The sequence below is a fragment of the Larus michahellis genome, chromosome 16, assembly GCF_964199755.1.
Source record: "Larus michahellis chromosome 16, bLarMic1.1, whole genome shotgun sequence".
NCBI classification, from domain to species: Eukaryota; Metazoa; Chordata; class Aves; order Charadriiformes; family Laridae; genus Larus; species Larus michahellis.
This window is the reverse complement of record NC_133911.1, coordinates 1,145,966-1,167,347: the sequence shown is the minus strand read 5'-3', so window position 1 is coordinate 1,167,347 and position 21,382 is coordinate 1,145,966. Positions and strand designations below refer to the sequence as shown.

General features: G+C 50.8%; 1 protein-coding gene across 6 annotated transcripts in view; it reads left to right on the top strand.

The window, feature by feature from the left end:
* Positions 1-699: 699 nt before the first annotated feature.
* The window catches only part of ZBTB40 (zinc finger and BTB domain containing 40), a 48,086-nt gene continuing 27,403 nt past the window's right edge, over positions 700-21,382 (top strand). For 5 of the 6 annotated variants that reach the window (XR_012583959.1, XR_012583958.1, XR_012583957.1 and 2 more), the window contains exons 1-5: positions 700-820; positions 8,127-8,917; positions 9,549-9,682; positions 16,655-16,850; positions 17,381-17,523. Coding sequence is in view for 2 of the 6 variants with exons in the window: in XM_074560566.1 (XP_074416667.1) it covers positions 8,188-8,917; positions 9,549-9,682; positions 16,655-16,850; positions 17,381-17,523 (1,203 nt within the window). In the remaining 4 variants the exon portion in view is untranslated. The remainder of the gene's footprint in view (positions 821-8,126; positions 8,918-9,548; positions 9,683-16,654; positions 16,851-17,380; positions 17,524-21,382) is intronic. The other variant, XM_074560567.1, reaches the window with a different exon arrangement.

The window sequence follows — 21,382 nt, the reverse complement described above, 5'->3', positions numbered from 1 at the left end:
AATGCACAGTGGCCTTCAGCATCCGGCAGCTCCTTCGCCCCCCGCATTGCCCAGGGACACCCAGCCACCCCGGGGGTCCCTGCTGGGACTGTCTGCATCCCCAGTGATTCATGCTGGTGGCCCAGGTGGGCTCCCCAGGGCCCCCATGAGCTGGGCTGCAAGCTAGCTGGCGAGGCTGCCCTCAGGGCGGCTGGGGAGGTGTACAAGACCATGGCAGTGGTGAGATGGCCACTGGTAAGGAGCAGGCAGTCGTGCCCGCGGTGTGCTGTGAAGCCAAGGGCTAGTGATGGCACGTGGCCGATGGAGCAGGCGACCATCGGGACCAGGACTGCATCCCTCTGCCCCGCTCCCCTCCCACCGCCGGCGCCTCCGCAACCTTCTTTCTGGAAGCCCAGCGCGGCCCAGGCCCACGGGTGAGTGAGCCAGCAGCAGCCTCGGCTCCTGCCTGGGAACCCCCCTCCTCAGCCCGGCCGGCGCCTCGCAGCCGGCCGCCCCCCACCACCGGGCGGCTCACCCACGGCCCGTGCCCCGCCGCCGCCCTCCTCAGCACGCGGCCCCGGCTCTGCCCCGGGAGGAGGATGTTTTATTAACCGCGGGGCTCCCTGGTCGCCTGAGGCAGCCGGGCGGGGACGGGGACAAGCCCGGGCTGCGTGTGTCAGAGCCCCGCGCATGCCCAGCCGCCCCGCTTCGCCCCTCCGTCACGGCTTCAAGATGGCGGCGGGGCCGCCCCGCGCCGCGGAGGGGAGGGGCGGCTGTTGTTGAAGCTTTATTGTTCCCGCCGCCGCCGCGCGCCGTGTCCGCCGCCCCGCTCCCAATAAAGGTAACCATGGCGACGGGGGCGGCTGGGCTCGGCCCGCCTCGCTCGGCCCAGCCGCTGCGGGACGGCCCTGAGGGGGCCCAGGTTCCGTCCCTGGCCCGCCCTGCCGGGGCCTGGCCCGGCCACCCTCCCTCCCTTAGCGCTAAACCCGGTGCGGGGGGCTGCGCGGGGCGGTGCGTCTCCTCCGGGGCAGGGACCAGGAGCGCCCGTCCTTGCCCGCGGGGAGCCACCGGCCCTCACCAAGCCTTTGAGGGCGGCTGAAGGGAGCTCTGCGGGCTGCCCCGGCCTGCAGAGTAGCCGGGGGTTGGATCCCCCCGGGAGCGGTGTGTTAAATCAGGGTGTGCTTGACGGGTGCTGCGCGGCGGGGGCGGCGGGCGAAAGCGCGGCGGATTGTGGTGCCTCTCATTTACACCACTGCCCGTGTCCCTCCTGCCGAAGGGAGCTGGCTGATTGCATCGCTGCCGTGGAAAATACGGCATGGCTCATTTCTTTTGCAGCCTACACCTAAAACCAAAGATTCTTCCGCTAGAATTTCCGCTCTACCAGTGAGCCTGTCACCTGGGTACCACTGCCCCCCCAAAGATGTTCTTCATTAGATGCGCTGTAGGGCGCTGTAGGGCCCCTGAGCTGTGTCCCCTGCTTGGGCAGAAGCTGTGAATCTCTCCAGGCAGGCATGGAAGGGAATTATCTTGCACTTCCATGCGTTTTGCCGTAGCAGATTCCTCTCCTTTCTTTGGAACGCTAATATGTCTGTTCACCGAGATGATTGTTGGAAGACTGACCCATCAAGAGACAAATAAATAGGGGTTTTTTTTGCGCTCTGCCAAGAAATCAGTGGTCTGATTCAGTTTTTTGTGTGATCACCAGCTCGACAGAGCTGCGGAGGAGGAGCAGGGCTGCCCCGTTCAGTAGCAGCTTGTTCCCAGGTTGTATTAGATTTATTATGGAAATGTGCTGAGGTGGGTCTGAGTCAATAAAACCCATCTCCTCCCCAGGGAGAGACAGGCTTGTAGGTGAGTCTTGGGGGTAATTTCTTCTCTGGGGGACCGGAAGGCTGGCACACCTGATTTATTGGCCCAGTGATGACATAAGGCAGCATGATTCTGCAGGGGTTTGATTCAGATGTACCAAGTGTCTTGTGTTTGAGGAGGAACTTGTGTTTCAAACCCGGGTCCAAGGACAGAGCGATGCAGGAGCAGGCTGTTGGAGTACAGACCGGAACGGCGGTCCTCTCCCAGCTGTCACCCCAGCCCCTGTGCCCTGCTCATTCGCTCTTGGTTCATCTCTCCAGTATATTTTGAGGTAACTGCCACAACACGCTGCTTAAACAAGGTGCTGAGAATGTGCCTGTTGTCACCCAGACCGCAGCTCAGCGGTTACAGAAATCTTCTAGGAGATGGGGGAAGCGAGTTGGCTTCCTGGGTAAGTGCCGTTAAGGCTTTTACATTGCTGCATCCTCCTCTCTCTGTGTTGTAAAGCAGCTGCACTCGTGTTTGAAGAGTTGTTGTGGGTCCTTTTGCCTTAATGGATTTTCAAGGCTGCGGAGGCCTGAAGGAGGAGGTGACAGTGGTGGAGGTTCAGGTGCTTCCTGGCTTGCTATCTTGATAGATTTAGCTTGGAGTAATTTTGTGTACTTTACTAACAAGTCTGTGGGAATCTGTCCCCATTTTGGGCTGACCACACTTGAGAAGTGTCATTTAAAAGCTTTTTTTTTTCCCCTTTGTGCTTGAAGAGGCCTTTGGATGAAGGCACCTTACGGCTGTGTTGTACCTTGTCTGCTTTTGGGTGTAATAAATGTCTTCTGCACTTCTGCTGTCAGCAAAATGGATTGCAAAAGCTGGTCAAAGTAGTGTTTTGTTGTTGTTGTTTTTTAAATAAAGAAGCCACTAATAAACGACAACATGCGGTCTTCTCTGATGTAAACCTACCTGGCAAACAGGAGCTCAGATGTCCAGCTTCTGTTTTTTGAGGACATTATGGCAACCTGCAAAATGTCATTCACGCTTTAAGTGTTCTTGGGCATGGTGAGACATGGACGAGCAGAGACTGGGGCAAACTTTGGCTGTCGCTTTGGGCTTGTGCTGGTTTCCCACTGCGTGATTTTGTGCTCTCCTTGAGGCAGCCCTGTTCCAGGAGGCATAGGCAGCAGCCCTCGCTTTGAAGAGTAATGGAAAACTTGCTGTTAAGAGTTGGAGCATACCTATTTGTTTTTCAATCTATTATATTTCCATTCAGAGCATCAGTGCAGACAGATAGCCAAAGTGTTGCGTGTTTTTGAGAGGTATATTCTGCTGCCTTCAGAGACCGCAGAGCGTTGAATTTAGTCAAAGTGTTGCTTATTTTCCCCTGTTATCTGTCTGCACTGATGCTTTGAACTGAAATAAAATAGATTGAAAAACAAATTGGTGTGCCCTGGCTCCCCGTACTGGATTTTACATTATCCTCTGGGAGAGCTGCCTGCTCTGGCCCTCTGGAACACCCCAGAGAAAGGTAATGACCCCTCAGCCTCTTTCAGCACTACAAAGACTGAATTACTTTTGGTGGGAGAGGTAAGAAAATTGAATTGCAGTACGTGATTTTCTGGCTTTCCAGTAACCCTCTTTGTAAGGTCATCATCTTAGTAACAAGAAAACAGGAAACTGGTAAACACACACAAAAAGTATTCAGATTCTGATTTAAGGCTGTCACTGTCCTTAACTCCTCAGAGCTGAAAAGCCCATTGCTTGGAGGCTGCTGTCGTACCTGAGGGACTGCAGGGCCAAGGAACACGAGAGAACGCATCTCGGCTTTCTGTCCTGCTGCATTTACCGATTTACATGAGTCTTTTGAAATGAGCCTTTGAATAAAGTGCAAAATGGGTAGAGGTGGGGTGAGCTCCTCTCGCAGGGGCAGGGAGCCTTCCTGGGCTGGGACCTGCTCTTGCTTCAGTGACCACTCTGGGTTTTAGCTCCCTTGAGCAGAAAGCTGAGAGTGCTGGGAACAGGAGGGTGGTTGGGCTGTTCCTGTGAGACCCCCAGGTCTGCTCTAACAGAAGCGGCATTTACTTCAGACAGAATTACAGAGAAGCTGGATTCTTCCATTTTGCTTATCTCTTTCTATCCACTTTATTTGCTTCTGCCTGCTTTGTTTTAGCTTTTTTAGAGCTTGAATAGGAATTGTTTTTTTTCTACTTTTGCAGCAGGTGTACAGGCTGCTTTTAGGAAGCGTCATTATCCGTCCGTGCATTGCAGTGCACAGCACTGTGCTGGCAGCAGAGGGAGCGCAAGGCTGTGGGTTTGTGCCTTTAAAAAGCTGTGATGGTATTGCTTAATTTCTTGGCGGTGCAGCAATATTTTTTTTTTTTTTTTTGAAAGCTAAAAAGCCTGCTCCATGTGCATCCCAAGGAATAATTTCAGGCATGGAACACGTCTCATGCTGGCCACTGAGATGCTACTAATCAATGCAGGAAGGAGCTTTTGGCATTATTTTATTAATGCCAGCAGGTGTGTTGACCAGCACCTTGTAAAAGCCCTTAATTATGGAAGTGAGGGGCATACAGAATCTTTTTGCTAAGGCCACGGAGGCATTTAAATTCTTTCTGTGCCTTGTCCTGGGCTTTCTGATCATGTGAGATACTGCGGCAGCCTCGTAACTGTGAGGGAGGGTTGGTCTCATCTGTGCATCGTTGGAACACCTATCTCGGTCGTGTCTAATTGCTAAAGTGCTCGGTCCTAAATTTCAATTATCTTTTGATGAACCTAGTGACGTGGATGGCTTTTGAATCTGTTGAATATAGATCAAAGTAATTCCATGAATAATGAAGGGAAGTAATTTAATTTGGAAACTCCTTTTGAGTTCTGTAGATAGAATTGGGTGTTCCTTCTTTCCTCCTCTTTGAAGAGGCATTGTTGACATCAACATATCCTTTTCATGTTGTAATGTAGCTTAAAGAAAAATACACCATCCCCTCAAACTGTGGAAGTGTATGAGGACAGGAGTACCTGGGAAAAGGAAGAAAGAGCTGGAACTGGATGGTGGAGGGTAGTGTTTGCTGCAGACGCTTTTGGGACCTCCCATACTTGTGAGGTTCAGAAGAAGGGGCTTCTTTGCTGAAGTGGGTGTCCTGAGAGCAGTCACAGGTGATAACTGCTGCCTAAGGCCGACAGGAGGACATCTATTGACATGTAGTTAAGTAAAGCATTATGAATTCTGTGCACTTTTGGAAATTTGTCTCAAATTGATTGACTTCGCAGTCTCACTGGAAGCCAGTGGAATGAAAACTCCTAAGCCACCTTCGTGTTCTGCCTGGGAAGCTGGCAAGACAAGGCTTAAGATATCCCCTGACGTTCCTCAAAAGTTTCATTTTGCAAAGCCTGTTTCTTGTGCAGCTAAGATGAGCAAGTATTTCTGTCTCCTCTGTCCCTCCTTCTGACTCGAGATGATATTTTGGAAGAGGGCAGTGCCTGTGTGGCTCAGGTGTCAGAGGTCGCAGAAGCAGCCCATGTAAACCATATTTTGCCTTAAGTTTGATATTCACAAGAAGTCCCCAGTGAGCCTGCCTCCAAAGAGAATGAGAGAAGCAGCTTTAAGCTGAAAAAGTTGTGAATGGCTTTTTCTTACCAGTGGTGCTGGCAGAGCAGATGGCTCGTGCCCTGTAAGCACTCATCACTGCTGAGGTGTGTTGCCTGCTCTCGGAGAGATTCCCAGTTCAGCCCAGTCCCCCTGCCAAACATCCCAAAAGCCATGTAGAAGATGAGTGCTGAGGCTGGGAGGTGAAGCTAGAGAAATTCAGGTAAGAAATGAGGCAGGTAATTTAAGAGTTGGAATAACTATGGCAGTGGAGGGTCCTCCCCCTAAAAATCAGTTCTTATCATGACTGGGCACCCTGCTGGAAGAGAAGCTTGAGCCAAGCCCCAGTTACTGAGTCTGGAAATCTAGGAGGCAGTCACGGATGAGAAATCAGATTGCTGCTGGTGGTCCCTTCTGCCATAGGCTTTGAAGAAAAGCCTGACCTGTGTTCTAAGTAGGGGGCAATTGCCTTGAGAATGGTCTTGGCCATCACCCCTCCTTAAAAATAAAAAAGTCTGTTCTCTTTGGCAGTACTGGATCTTTGGGTCCCTATCTATAGTTAAAGAGGTAAAATGTATTTAAACAAATATGTCTGATCTAATTGCTCAGGACACATTTTCCAGGGCTCTGAGTTGCTGTAATAAAGACGGGGAGGTGCTGCTAGGCTGCTTAGAGTTTCACTGTTTTGAGCTGTCATGGGCAAATATATCTTTTATATCTTGCCAGGAATAGAGGGAGCAGACGGCGCTGCTGCTTCTTCCAACTTGCCACAGTGGAAGCGATAGGTTTTATGCAGAAGGCTATTCATGGCAAAGTGAGCAGGCATCTCTTCCAGGACATTGATGTTTCCTGCTTGTCCTTTCGTAGGAAGAGCCACAGCTATTATTATTTAACCAGCAGACCCAATTTCATCTCAGATACTGGAAGTCCTTCAGCTCTAGGGAAGGAGTGGGTGGACTAAAACCGCTATTACATTGAGTCTGGCAAAAGAAACGGGTCTCTTTCTTCTCCCACGACCAGCAGCAACTCCGCTGATGGCAGCTTGGTTACTTGTGATTTACAGCGGCGTGGGAGGATAGCAGAGCCCGCGTGTTTAATTGGCTGGAAGTGCAGGTGGCTGGCCCTGTGGATCTGGTACTTGCAATGTAGCAGAGATGAGCTGCAGACCAGACGGCCCTTGGTAGCGATGTGCCCAGAGAAGCTCTGGCTCCTGGGAAGCAGGAGGGTGGGCTATCAGGAACTGCTTAGGTTTCCCTGCCTCCCAGAAAAGGACCCACCCACCCACTCACCCTGTGCTCTCGCTTCAAAGGTATTCAGATGGAGAGCATGACATCTCTGCTTTGAGATGATGTCAAAACCATCTGTGATCTTATCCCGATGATTGAAAAGCAAGTTACATAGTACTTTGTCTTTAAAGCACGGAGGGGCTCTTGGCTGAGCAGGAGAGCTCCCATGCGCAGGTGGTATCCACCAACCAGTTGCTCAGCTGGCTGTAGCTTTGGTATGAAGTGATGGCTCTTGGCTCCTCCTGTCTTCCCGCAGGCAGTGTCACACAGGAGGACAGCTGGGGTCCTGTCTCCCTGTGGGCAGGAGGTCCTGCTTCCCACAAAGTCTGAACTCCAGAGGGGCCAGCACCTTGCAGGAGCGAGATGCCAGCTCAACCTGTGCCCAGTGTCTGCTCACCACTTGCAATTTGGTGCAAGCTGGGAGTTGCTCTGAGCCTGCTTCCGTGCGAGGCGGCGCTTCAAGGTGGTGTATGAGCCTCAGCTCGTTAAAGCTCCTGCCCAGATGATAGGCAATATTACTCCTGCTCTCTACAAGAGAGTAATAAGCTGGGTGCAAAGATGTGAAGCAGCTGAAGGTTATGCAAATTGTGTCCATCCAGGTGCTCTTCCTCTGGTGCTCATGCTGTTTTGTTTCAGCATCGTTGCCAGCACTGGTGTTGGACGTCCTAGTGTGTAGACAAGGCAGTAACATCTTTATCTTGTCTAGTTTAGATAAAAACTCCAGATATCCTGCTGATAAAAATTCTGTTGGCAGATGTCCTATCTGTACTGCCTCCCGCAACGGTGCGGGGGAAAAAAGGAGGTTCTGGTAAACGGGATTAGGGGACTTCTGCAAGAAATTATAGCTGGGGGGGAAAGGACTTGTAAATCAACGAGTTAGGGCCGTGGTGTGCTGAGAAGGGAGGTGCTGAAGCCCCCATCTGCCAGCAGACCTCGATCTCCAATGCTCACTTGCCCCGGCTGATCTTAGCACTGATGTGGGGAGAAAATTAACTGGTCCCAAACCGCTTAGTGCTTTGCAGGTCTAAACCAACACCTCGGATTCTCTGTGTTTGGTGGCTGGTTTGGACAGGTCCTCCTGCACTGCTTCCCCACCTGCCCTTTCAGAAACCAGCTCCCGAATTCAGCATCGGTGCCTGACCTGAAGAGCATTCATACCTCCTTCAGCTCTGCCAGGGGCACGTCAGGGAGTTTCTTCTCCCTTTTATAGCTCCTGGGACTCAGTACTCATCTTCAAGCTCCTTCTGAAGTACTTCTATTGCAACAGTATCTAGACCCTTCAGCTCTAATGGGGTAAGTTGCTGAATTTGGGGAGTGCGAGTTCAGAAGGGAGCCTCTTCTTGCTGTAACTGCTGAACTGCAGCAGAGGAAGCTACTAGGAGGTGTAAACTGAAGAGTAATTTTTGCTTGCTCTTTCTTTCTCTCTTGGCATCATCTGAGCAAATTGCTAACGGGATCCTTTGTTTTTTCACTAGCTGGGCTTTGTGAAAGCGGTGTGGAGAGCACAGCGAGAGGAGGCCAGGAGACTCTGGTGCCATGGAGCTTCCCAGTTACAGCAAGCAGCTGCTGCAGCAGCTGTACGCTCTCTGCAAAGAGCAGCAGTTCTGTGATTGCACCATCTTCATTGGGAATGTTCACTTCAGAGCACACAAGGTGGTTTTGGCTGCTGCCAGCCTGCTTTTTAAATCCTTGTTGGACAGCACAGACACCATCTCCATTGATGCTTCCGTGGTGACCCCAGAGGAGTTTGCACTCTTGCTGGAGATGATGTATAGTGGCAAACTCCCACTGGGGAAACACAATTTCACCAAAGCAATCTCTGTGGCAGATAGTCTGCAGATGTTTGATGTGGCTGTTTGTTGCAAAAACCTCCTCAGGGACCTCATCAGCTGTTCAACTCAGGACCCGGTAGTGAGAGAAGTCTCCGACCAGGCATCAGACTCATCTGGAAACCATGCTGAAGCTAATGACCTGCCTCAGTCTGAAAAACCTGCTGAAGGAAAACCAGATATCCTCCTCCCTCAGGCAGTTTCCCCTTCTCCTGGCCCTGTAGAAGCAGAAATGGAAGCAGATGTTTCTCCTCCTGGCCAGGAACTTACCATGAATCACAGCTGGGTTCACCAGGATGCGATGCCGAGTGACTCCAGATCCCTCCGGGAGGATTCACGCTCTTGTCCTCATCAGCCTGCCCGTGCCGAGCGGGATGGCAGTGCAGAAGAGGAGCTTGCTGAGCCGCCGCAGGTGAAAGGAGGACCGAGGGATTTAGGTGAGACTTTACAGGTCTGGGTGCAGCGTTGCCTCTTATTTGCAACTGCATTGACTCACCTTGTTCCTCATACGGGGGATCTTTTCCTCTGTGTCGTGTTCTTTTTCGTTTGCCCTGGAGCGGCACCAACATGTACCCCTTTTCTGCAGGCACTTTCTTCCTTTGGCACTGTGCAATGCTCCCTTGGGCCTTTGTAGTTCCTTCCTTCTCAACAGAATGCTCACTTTACCAGAACCCCAGTGAGCAAAACTTTTCTTACCCATGGATGTGATTGCACCTGGCATACGGGGGGATCTGCGTTAGTGCAGGACGTGAGATGGAAAGGCAATCTGTATGACAGTAAGTGAACAGAGTTGCCTGCTAATGCTACCTTATCCTTTAAACTCCTGTTCAGCATGGGAGGAAAACAGAGGCTGTACTGGGTTTAAAATAAATGTTCCATTTATAACTGGTGTTAAATAAACTGTTGGTTTTCCCTCCAGGCTGCGTGATACCTTTAGAAGGGATTTGTGATTCACAGTTTCCCTATTATAGCCAATGTGCTGGTTACAAACTGATGCCTTTCAATCACATCATGCTTTCAGTGAATCCCTTCAATTAGCAAATAACTCATCTTGTTTCTCTCACACAGCAGCAGAGAGCAAAAGCTGTAAACTGGATTTCTTTCTTCGATATGAAAGTATTTTCTCTGAGGCCCTTTCTGATGCCCGAGCTGTGCTGAAAAGACTAGAAGAGTGCGGAGAAATTGATGCCTCTCAAAAGGAGGTAGGTGTGTTTACTTGGGTAAATGATACAAGTTTTTTCTTCACCCTGCTGAGGGCTAGAATAGTTTGTTCCCTGTTTAGGAAATTGTTTCATGGGCAACTGGGGATCTGGTACCCGGCTGGTTGAAGGGCAACACATGCCCACCTGAGCAACCCCCTGGAGAGAAGCATCTGTAAGATCAAGCTGCTTGTGCATGTGGGTAAAGAAATATATGTCCTGCCCTGAAGACATCTTTGTTGTGTTGTAGGAGAGCTCCAGCACTGATTTCTCTCCTTCTGTTATGGCATTTGCTTTGGGAACTGTATCGACTTGTGAATGACTGACATATGAGATCCCAAAATAGACTTCCCGAGCCCTCGGCAAGGGCTTGCTGCGGAGCATCTGCTTCACTCTGCGTATGGCAGGCTGCTCGTGGGGAGCCTTATGGGGGGGTTACGGGTGCCACTCCAAAGCACTTCTCCTGGCGATGTGCCGCTTTAAAAGCAGTTGTCGCTGATGAATGATGCTCGAGTTACTGTTGGAGGGGATATTAGAGTCTGCTGCTTGGTTAATGCTGAAGGATACTCTGGGCTCTGAACAATGGTAGCCAGATACCAGCTGTCGTACCGGCTGAAAGCCACCACAGAAACAGCAGGGTACGTCCATATCGGCGTGGCAATGGTGCAGGAGAACACGGAGCTTGCAAGTGATTGTGACAGGTTGGGGCGGGCACTCATGCTGGCCGCACGCTGCTGCGTGATTGTGGGGGCTGCGGAAAAACCTCTGGCCACTGTGGAGTGAGGATGGGACTGTGCTTGCTCTCCTCACCCCGGCTGTTTCTGATAGAACGTTTTTCATACCAAGCTGCATGAACTGCCCTGCCCATGCCTTTACTGTATGTGGAAAAATGAGAATGTGACTGTTTTATTGCCGGCTCTTCGGTGGCTCCGTGGTGAGCTGACCTTTTGAAGCCAAGAAATGCTATTCCCTAGGTTGGGAGGCTGCGATGCTGTCTAGGTCCCCATGTGCGTGCTGGCTGGGAAGCTGTCTGGGTTCAAGTGGCTTGGTCCCTGCAGTACCAGTATGACCATGGGACATAGGATGTTTTGGCCGTCATGGCATTCTGCTTTTAAAAACCCAAGGCAACATGTTTATTAGAAAAAACACAAACCAAAAACATATGACAGCAGGGAGGAGAGCTCCCTTGAGTCACGGAGTGCAGGTTCATTTTCTGATGAGCTTTTAAATGTTCACGGAGGGAAGCACATGTTCCCTCAGCTGCTGACCCTCCTGATGGTGTTCACCTTAACATCTCTGGGGCTTTAGGAGGGAGATGTGGGTCCTATTTGTGTTTGTAGTAGCAAGCCCAAGCCTGGTCAGGCTGACAAGCACCTGTGCGTACGTTGCTCTTAGCATGCCTGCGCACCTTGAGAAGAGTTAGGTTTTTGTATGTTTGTTTGTTGCTCTGATGAAAAAAATATGCTCAGTTTAAGGTTTTTACCTATTCTGCACCTTGTCAATTGGAGCAGAGCTGGGGAAGGTGTTGTGTGATGTGGATGGGCACTGCCAGAAGGGATTTGGCAGCTCCATGCACCCGTGCCAGCAGGCATCACCCATGCCGGTGTTCCTTTCCCTTGCCGGCCCGTGCTGCCTCTCAGGGCAGAACCACACCAATAGAGTGCCCAGGCAGGCATGCTGCCTTGCCTCTGCTCTGCATAACAGCCCCATTTTCTATTACTTTGCAGTGACTCTTGTTTCGTGTTTCCTCAGCACCTCCAAGACCCAGCAGGTGAGGTTCGCAGACCTGTGCCCAGCCCTTTGTGCTCCCAAATGAGCTGTTGCAGCAGGAGCTGAGTGAGAGGTTGTGGAGCTTGGAGACAGTTTGGGTGTCTGACTGCAAAACAGCGGCTGGACAATTTTTCTGCAGCTATAAATAAACGCTGAATAAATGAGAAATGGATTTTCTTTAAGCCTTCCCGAAAAATCACTCCTCGGCTGTGACAAGCATGAAAAGTGTCAGCCCCAGGGCAGCGGGGCGGACAGACTGCAGCCTGGCGTAAGCAGGGGCTCCGCCAGATCTGTCCCTCTCTGAGCTCCCCTCTGAGACAAGCAGGACCTATGGGCACTGGCACCGAGCCTGGGCTCTGTTTCCAGCAGACAGAATAGCTTTTTCCCACAAGGGCCTGGTGTTTTCTTCAGGGGAAACACAGGGATGTGTTTTTAATGTCATGCTTCAAGTGCAAGTCCAGCTCCAAAGAGCCCAGCTCGGGATGTGTAATTAAGGCTGAGATTATGCCAGTGGTAGACATCAATGGATTTTATTTTTTTCCTCCCCCCTCCCCCCCCCCCTTTTTTTTTTTTTTTATTATTTTGTTAGTTACTTGCTTGAAGTCTCTTAGGTGCCTTGGGGCAAGTAAAAGTGGGGCTGGAAGCCACGGAGATGCTGTTTGCACTGAGCAGCCTTGCTGGGTGTGCTTGCCCTGCCGCAGGGGAGATCTCCTGGCCCTCGCGCACATCCTTCTGCTCGGAGCCTTTTGTAGGTGGCTTATCTCCATAGGCAAGCAGTGATGTGGTTTGGAGAGCAAAGCCTGGGCAGCGTGGGGGCTTGTGGGTGTTCGTGGGGTTTTTGCAAACCTGCCTGTTGACGCTGAGGCTGTCCTGGTGTTTAGGCGTCTCTGGTTTCAGTGGTGTTTTGCCTTGGACGTAGCCTCTGTGTTTCTGTTCTTTGCTCATGAGTTTGTACCCACGTGGGTACCTTGTTCCCCGCCGTGCTCCTTTCTGCTCCCCTCCGGTGCTGCTGCCTTATTTCCTGCTGCCTCCAGTGGCGGTTTGTTAGTCCGTGGGGTTTTTCCCCAAGGAAGTTTGTGGTGCAGGGCTTGCTTTTGTGAGAGTTGTTGCTTCTCTCTAAGCTTGATGTTATGTGTTCTGCTCCCTGGGCTGAAAAATGCAGATGTGTTGCTTTTCTGTGTAGGGAGATGTGATTTTTGGGGTTGTATTTGTTTTAGAGTCTCTCTGTGTATCTCACATAAACTATTCCTATCTAATTTGGTTCTGGCCTGGATGAAACCTGCTTGGAAATGAGAACAAGACTGAAATTGCAGTAATTTGGGGAAGCGTAGAAAAGCTTTGCTGGTGTCAAGTCTTATCTTCCTGTGCTCTCTTAGAGAAACTCAATTCAAATTATTGCACAGCTCATTTGTTCCCTCTACTGCTGGGTTCACATGAAGTGGGGGAGCGTTGATTCTCCCACGTAGAATAAATGTCACTGTGCTTGTGGATCATTTCCATTGCCTATAGGCCTGTCCAATTATTGTCGTCCTTCATTTCCAGCTGCAGGGATTTCTGGATGCGGCAGAAGAAAGAAATTTCCCGTTATCTTCTGCATCCTGATTAGGAGTGATGGGTTGTGAGGGTTTTATTTCGTGATGACAGAGCTAGAGAACTTCCCCCCCGCCTCTGCCCCCGTTCTGGTGTACTTGTGTGGAAGTTTGGGCTGAGCTTTTGTTCCTGTTGTGTGGAGCACGCAGGGGTCAGGGTTCTCACGGAGCCTTGCTGGTACTGGGGGCTGCTTCATCACTCCCGTACAAATGCAGGCTGGAATAAAAAGCACTTTCTGATTTCTGAACCAGATGCAGGAGCCTGTTTTTTCACTGATTATTGTTTGCGCAGTGATAGCTGATTGACTTCACGGTGCAGTCATAGCCTATGAGCTTCTCTGTGGTCCAGACGTGTACATCCAGTCCCTGTGCTGTCCGTGCCACTGACCCTGTGGGCAGGGGCTCTGTCTGGGCAGGTTCCCAGTTGTTGTTTTTTTTCTATTTTCTTCACCTTATAGACATTAAAAATTAACCAGTGAAAAAACCCAAAGCAGCCTGCGTTCACAGACAGCTGATGGTTATGTTTTTGGAAGTTTCCCCGAGATGCCCAGCCTTCTGCGGTCAGGGACTTTGCAGCTCGCTGGATGGCCAGTGCAGCTCTCCTTGGGGAATGGAAGTGGCGTTGAGGTGCTGGCACAGGATTGACCATGTTGAGGGCTGAGTCTTGTAACTGAATGTGCCTCGGCTTGCGAGGGAGGGATCTGAAGGGAGCTAGCTGCTTCTGTCACCCAGAACCCCGTGGCTTTCAGGCTGTCTCTTGCAGATCCCTCCGCACCACCCTTTGGATGCTTCCATCCACTCTAAAGCCAACACTTGAGAGATATCTTTCAGTAATAGTCACTAAAGTGGGTTTTTGCTAAGATGTGCTCTCATGTGGGAACGGGAGAGTGGATAAGGCATGAAGATCTATAACCCTGCTTGCCTACCTGCAGGGAAGAGGCTAGTGGCCAGCTGGGCTAGTGGCTGCCCTGCCCTGCCCTCCCTCTCTCCCCACATCCCTCTTTAGTCTCAGTTACGGGTCATCAGACGCTCAGGTGGGATGTGCGTTACTTGCCCATCTGGTTGAGGTCCTCTCTGGGTGCCGGGACATCGCTCAGGTTGCCACACCACTTGAGTTCAGTCCAGCCCAGGCTCAGGGTCGCTCCCTGCAGGGCTGGCCACCAGATGCTCCTCCAGCATCCCTGTCCCAACCTCAGTCTCACGATCATGTTGGAGAGGGAGGTGGAGGCCTTGGAAGCACTGGCTTACCAGGAGTGTTGTGGGTTGGTGTGAGGAGGGAGATGAATGTCTGGCTGGGAGGATGCAGCACTAACTCAGCTCTTGCACCTTTCAAAAGCAGGTTGTGGCTCTGCACGAGCTACCTCTTCCAGCACGGTATGTTGTAAGGAGCAGGAAATAATAAGGAGCAACGGGGTAGAGCAGGACGGTGGGCCAAAGGGACACCGCAGTGTAGGAATTTATTGTGTTAAGAAAGAGATCTGGAAAAATATGGAAGACGTGGAGATGATATGCAGATAAGTGACCCACCTCTTGCAGTGTTACCTGCAGAGATTCCTGTTCGGAGCTTGCCTTGGAACTGCCATGGATATGGGGAGGTTTGAGATGAACTGGGAGGGCTGTTTTGTGGTATTTGACCATAGCGGTACTGAGCCACTGAGTGGTTAGTGTTGTGGCCACTGGAACTGACACCCTCCAACCGGGAACCAACTTCTCAGTGGACATAGAACCTATTTGGTGGCGCAGCTCTAGCTGAAGCCACATCTTGGAGAGCAGGATTCCCTGATCAGAGATCCCAGCTCTTCCTCCAGTCTGGAAGCCGGATGTGTGCTAATTTGTGCCAATTTGGCCATGAAGGGTTTTACAAGTGTCCCAGTCTGTGGAAGCCTAATGGATCAGGCTGTAATGCCTGGGCACATTATGACTAAGTGGAAGCTGGGATTCCAGCTAATATCAGTATTTCTCTTTTTTTTTTTTTCCCCATGATCTTTGGGAATTGTTAGTGCTTCAAATGAAGTCTAAAATGCACTGTGTGCTCTTTTCAAAACAATGCGAAAAGGCTGTTGTTCCCACTGAGCAATGTGTCCAAGGAAAGGTCTTCCAGAAAGAGACTATAAATAGCAGAGCCTTTCGGTTTCTGAAAACTCATTTCCATTAGCCAAAGCCACACACTGAGGAAGGGATGCTCTGGCTAGCAATGCTGTTCTGATTTTAATTAAAAAAAAAAAAAAAATTGAAAAAGTATTGTGACAATGCAAGATACTTTTCATCCATGTCGGTGAAAACATGTGTTTGGCAGGGTGCTGAGCACCTTTAGGATGGTGAGAGTCAAGATATTTTGTCTTTTACACGACCGTTTTGATGTGGAAGGTGCCGGGCACGCAAACCTTGAGAACAAACATGATCTGGTTATCAAGTCTCATTACAAATTAATGTTTGCATTTAAAAAAAAAAAAATACCTTTAAGTTTGTTCTTCAGCACGTCTGCGGCATCTCCTTTCTTCCTTTATAACAGAGCCCTTCATGTCCACGTCTCTCTGTTCGGCAGGAAAAATGCCGTTAGCGGGTAAGAGCTGGGACTCCTGCAGCTTCCCCTCTGTGGATACTCTCTGCAATAGGTCATTGCGCTGTCACGCTGCCCCTAATATATGAGCATTTACACCTGCTAGGAAAAGCAAGTCCACCATCCCCCTGGTGCGGCCTCAAGCAGTTGCATTCAGCCTTTTTATCATAGAAATAAAAATGACAATGACAGCAGAAAATGGCCGCTCTCTCTGGAGCTGGGCTAAGCTCTCCACTTCAAAGGTACTTTTATAGCATCCCTGGAGCCTCTAATAAAGGACGCCTGCTCTGAAAGGCTGGCATCTCTCCTGGAGAGCTGGGGATTGTGTGTCTTCAGGGGCAATATTTACAGCGTTAAAGGGCTCCAGGGAAATGGGAGCAAGAGTTACAGCTTATTTCTTTTCCTCTTATTTCCCTAACTGCACAGGCACGCTTGCCTCTGGTTGCTGTTTTGGGTCAGCGGAGTGGATTTTGGCACTCTGGGCGCGATTGCCGGGTGTGTCTGAGAGCCCATGACACTCGGTGCTTGCGTGCCTCCTCTCCAAATCTTTCTTTAGGAGATGCAGCTCCACTGTGACTTGGGGATGGGGATTCCGGAAGGTCCCACTTAAAATGCTCTCCGCTTTCTGTGCAAGCGGTTTCTCCTGCAGTGAAATCTAGTATGCCTTGCCCTGGCCTTGGGCTTCCGAAATGACGGTCTTTAAACCATGTTTTATGAGGTCCCTTTGACTTACTGACATTCGGCTGTTAGGGAAAGGAATGAAGAGAAGTGTTTGGTGATAAAACCAGCTCCGGTTTGTGGGACGGGCTGTAGAGAGGAGAGCTGGCAGGCAGTGCTCGCTGCAGGAGCTCAGTGCAGGGCCTTTTCTGAGAGCCAGCTCGGCTTCTGTCGGGGGGGCGAGGGGGGGGGGGCGGGTGGTGGAGGGTTTTTTTTGTTTGTTTAATTTTTTTTGGCCCCTGAACAAAACCTCCACGATTCCGCTTTTTTGCGTTGGTTTGTACGGGGCAGTTGACTCTCTTATCAAAACCACCCTTGCGTTTGCCTGTTCTGTTGTAGGCTGTGGCCACCTGCCTGGCGGAGACGGGGGAGCAGTCAGTGTTCAAGAAGCTGCTGAGCAAAGTGAAGGATGCGCAGACCCTGGCTGCTCAGACCCTCGTGTCTCTACTGAGGCTGTTTCAAGATGCGAACCCCAAGCTGAGAGCGGCTTTGCTGGAGGGGGAAGGGGGCAGTGGAGAAGCCCTGCAGCAAACAGGTAGGGAAGTGGGTGCAGCCTCTGCAAAGTGAGTGGGCAGCCTTAGAGGCAAAGCAGGTCTCCAGAAACCCTGTATCCTTACGCAAATGCAGGAGGTTTTTGCAGGCTGGCCAAGATCCTGGAGTGTTTCCGTCCCGCGGCAGCGGGGTGCAGGCAGCGCAGGGCTCTCCCCGTTGCTGCCTGGAGGGTGGATCGATGGCTGCGCAGCCAGCGTGGGTCAGAGCATGGCTGAGCCTCAGGACTGAAAGCTCCTTTCTTACTTGAGGCCGACACAAAGCAGTGGCCTTGCAAACCTGGTGTTAACCTCCAGCTTGCTTTATGGCTTTGTGCTCTGTTAGATAAATGAGACGTTTTCCTTTCATAGAGTTTAAAGAGAATAGTAAAGTGGTTTTCGTCTGCTGCTTGTGCTTGGGATGAGCTTTACTATTCACTTAGATCTTTCACAGAGTCTCACTCGCTTCAGGAGCCTGTCAGTTCCTTCAGACTGAGTTGTTTCTTCTCTTGTGTTTCTGAAATCTTTTTCTCCCCAGAGAGCACAGACGAGGGAGAGACGCTGACCGCTCGCTTGCTGGGACACAGGGAGGAGCTGATCCAGAGCGTGACACAGCTGAGCCCCATTGTAGAGTTCCTGGAGGCGGCAGAAGAGGGATTCCTGACTGCCTCGGAGAAGCGGGTAAAAAAATCTGAAATAAGGAAAACTCTGTGGGCGAGGGGGCGTGTGTGCATGTGTCTGCGAGGCACTGCCTCACCGCGTGGTTTGCCAAGTGATGTTCTGGCCTCACCTGGCCGTGTCACCTCCCCTTTGCACAGCCCGGACTACGCATGTGTGTTGTCTCAGGTTCTTCTGCGCCGAACTATGGGAATAGTGAAAGCTGATCTGCAAAGGCAACCTCAAGACCAGGATGAACATTGTCTGACACAGTGTCAGACCGCCCCTGCAAGCAGAGCCTGGGACAGAGGAGGCGCCTGATCTCCCTCGTAGGCCACAAGAATGCCTTTTTGTGGGCCCAGAGAAGGCTCTGTAGTGGAGTGTGGTTTCAGCAGAACCACTAATACCTCTGTGCTGCCTGTCAACTGTTCTGTCCTCAGGTCATCAGCTTACCTTTCAGCTGACTCTCCCGGCTTTAACTCTTTTCTTTAACTCTTATCACACAGTTGCCCGCAAGAGTAGCACATCCACTGACTGGTTTATTTTAAATTGGGGTTTTTTTTGATGTGTTGAATGCGGCGGTTGGTGGGGAGGGCTGTTGCTTTCCTGTAAGCAATTGCATTGTGTGTGCTGGTTTGTAGAAGCCCTAAAGGACAAAATAGTGCGTGTAACCTGGGGGGAGCTGCCTATACCGTGCCTGTGCAGCTGAAACTTGCAGGGTGCCCTAGCACGCTGCGTTCAGTACACAGCTTGCCGCCCTCCTGTCCTAGTCTGTCACATGAGTTAGTTCCCCTGACGCAGGATTATAGCGAGTGGAAAGTACTGTTGTGCTCGGTGGCGTGAATGATGGCTGCTTTCTGTCTGAGTGAGCCTGACCAGAGCCACGACAGATGGGCTGAGAACCTCTGCCCGTCTCGTAAGTCCCTTAATAATGTCTTGCTCGCTTGCATGTGATCCTGACCAAGTGTCCGCCCTGGACCGTCCCTGGGTATGGGCACAGCTCGGTGCGGGAGGGCCAGGGAAGGTGCTGCCAACAGAGGCATCCACCTTGTCATCACAGGCTATGGCGTGACTGGTGGCTGATGAATTTTCCCCTCCAAAAGCAGCACGGCTGAGCCTGGAATGGGGAGGTGAGAGGAGAAGGCAACATGTGAATGCCGCAAAGGACTCGGCATCTGCTGGGGACATTGCGGCTGTCAGCAGAGACCTGCGCAGGGATGCCTGGGGCCAAGCTGCGAGCCACGAAAGCTGCATCAGCAGTGGGGAGATTAGGATTTTTCATATATGCCTGTTCGTGTTGCAGTATGGCCTTTCTTTAAAGGCTGCACCCTTTCCCTGCACTCGTGTTTTTTTTGTGTGTTCATGGAATTAGGTGGTTGAAGCGCAGCCATTTTATATCTCCCTTCCCATTGGAAAAAAACCCAACAACAAACCCAAACCATTCTGCCATCATAATCGTGCTCCGTGGGCACAGGGTAGAGCCTTTAATTGCATCATCATATGCTTCGGGACTCCTGCCTCGTTTGGTGGAGGGGTAGTGTTGCTCGGTATTTCTTTTTATCCGCTTCCGTCACTGTATATGCTCCATTTGCTGCAGAGCCTCCAAACCCTGCTCCGAATACAAAATCCTTCTCTCTACGGGATCCCTTCGTGCTCTTATTTTAGCCCTCAGGTTCCCAGCAACTAACAGCTGTATTTGGGGAGCGCTCCAGTCAGGCTGGGTGCAGAGCTTTTTCCCTGCTGTGGCACAGGAAAATAAGGCAGAAATTGCCAAGTGTAGCCTGACCTTGGGGGGTTCCTTTTTCTTTCAGGCTTGGTTTATTTGTTTGGGTTTTTTTTCCCCCCCGGACAAATGGAAAAGTGCCTAATTATATCAGAAGTTAAATTGATTAAAATGGTGGGCCTGCGGCAGTTGTGCAGTTGAGATCTCTGGTGTCTCCGGTGCAGTACTGGGAAAACGAACATGGAATTAGCAGCCACCTCTGAAGGTTTCGTCTTACCTGATTCATCCAGCATTGCACTAGAGCTGTGGGCTGGCAGAGATAGGATCTAGTTCTCCAAGGGCTCAGAAAGATGAGGCTTTCCTTTTTCTTCTCACAGTCACTGCCTCATTAGCTACACATTTATTCAGCAAGACAAGCATGAGTTTTACACGTAACAACCTTTTTTCTAGGCAACTGGGTTCTTTCTGCACCCGGTCCAAGCTATGCACGCAGCAAGTTTGATTTCTTCACTCGAAAACCAGTACGTGATGTGTTGCGAAGCCCCTTTGTAAATCCCTGTTTTCATGGGGAACTATTTCCCTAGAATTTCTATTTTTTGAGTGCTTAACTTTAGTAGTTTCTGTAATGTGGGGAGGTAGGGTGGAGGATTTGGGGGATGGCTTGGGTGCAGATTCTCACGCAGGAAGAGCAGGTGACCTCTTGTGCGTGGTGTCCCATGGCTTAGGTCATCGCGGCGACCCGTCCGCAGTACAGCCCTGACCCTGGAGCATCAGAGCAGCTGTTAAAAAGAGCCGTCCTTTCTTTCTGTCCAGGCTCTCTTCCAGAAGGGGACCTGGGCACGTTGAGCTGTGTGCTTTCCCTCCCCTTTGGCTCCAGGGGCTGCACAGCTTGATGTTCAAACAAGCTGCTTCGGAGCTGGGACAGGTATGAATGATAACACGAGCAAGGTTACTGGCCGTTGCAGGAGCAATCCTAACTGGACGTGCTGGGGGATGGAGAAGTCCCGTTGCAAGCAGAACTTTCTGTTTTTCCCCTTGCAAGTAGGCTTTCTGACTGTCTCACCTGGTTGTTGTCAAAATGAGTCTCAAAACGTCAGCAGCGCGTCCCCCACTGCCGGGGCCATCACTCCAGCGCCGGCCAGCCCTTGCTGGGGAGCAGTGGTAGGTGACAGCGTGAGCTCCCCGAAAAGATGCTGCTCTTGTACCCCTTTTTGTGTTCTCTTAAAAGATGACTTCAGACCGAGCAACCCGGAGTCAGCTCAGTGTGAATTAGATGGGAGGATATGTCAACAGGCTCACTAACAGAGTTATGGCTATAAAAGGACAGATTTTTGGAAATGAGAAAAACTAATTAATGAGATCAGCTGCCTGTGAGAGCGCAGGAGGAGCTGTTGGATTAGTTTCTTTTATGTTAAAGGTAGGAGAACTGCCTGAAGTTTGCACCCTCAATGAGAGAGGAGAATTTGTATAAGAGGTTACAGACCTAAAGGAATGAATAACTTGAGGAAGAGGATTGGGACCTGCAAGGGATGGCTGAAATGTCCAACAGGCAAAGAAATGGACCTTAGAGGTACGAAGAGAGTCTTGCGGTGTGTCAGGCTGCTGGGCTGCACAGCCTATATTGAGACAAGGAGCAAACGTCTGATCAAGAGGAAGAATAATGGGAAGAGATGACCCTCGAAGTCACGACTGAGCCTAGGGACAAACCCAGGAGGGACATGGAAATTTCCTTCAGCTGTAGTGAAACCACGGCTCAAAGGGCATCCCCCAGGAGGAGCTGCCGCATGTGGCTACGAGAGCGACAGCGAGGTTTATTACTGTATTTTCCAAGTTGAGAGTGGTTTCTACAGTTGCTGACCAGGACGGACCCATGGGAGAGGGAAGCAGCGATCCAGGCAGCCAGCTCTGTGGGCGCACAGGAATATGCGTTGGGCCAGGCTGGAGGACACGTGTAGCTGAAGCACCGTGTGTAAGCCAAAAAAAAAAAAAAAGGGGGGGGGGATAAAATGCAGCAAAGGGTATTCAAGTAAATTGTTTCTGCCTGACCTGGAATCTTTATTTGATGAGATAAAAATGGGTTTTTCTGCCTTCATCTAGAATTGAGCAAAGCATTTGAATTTCACGTGAGGAAATTGTTAAACTAGAGGAAGCGGTGATATT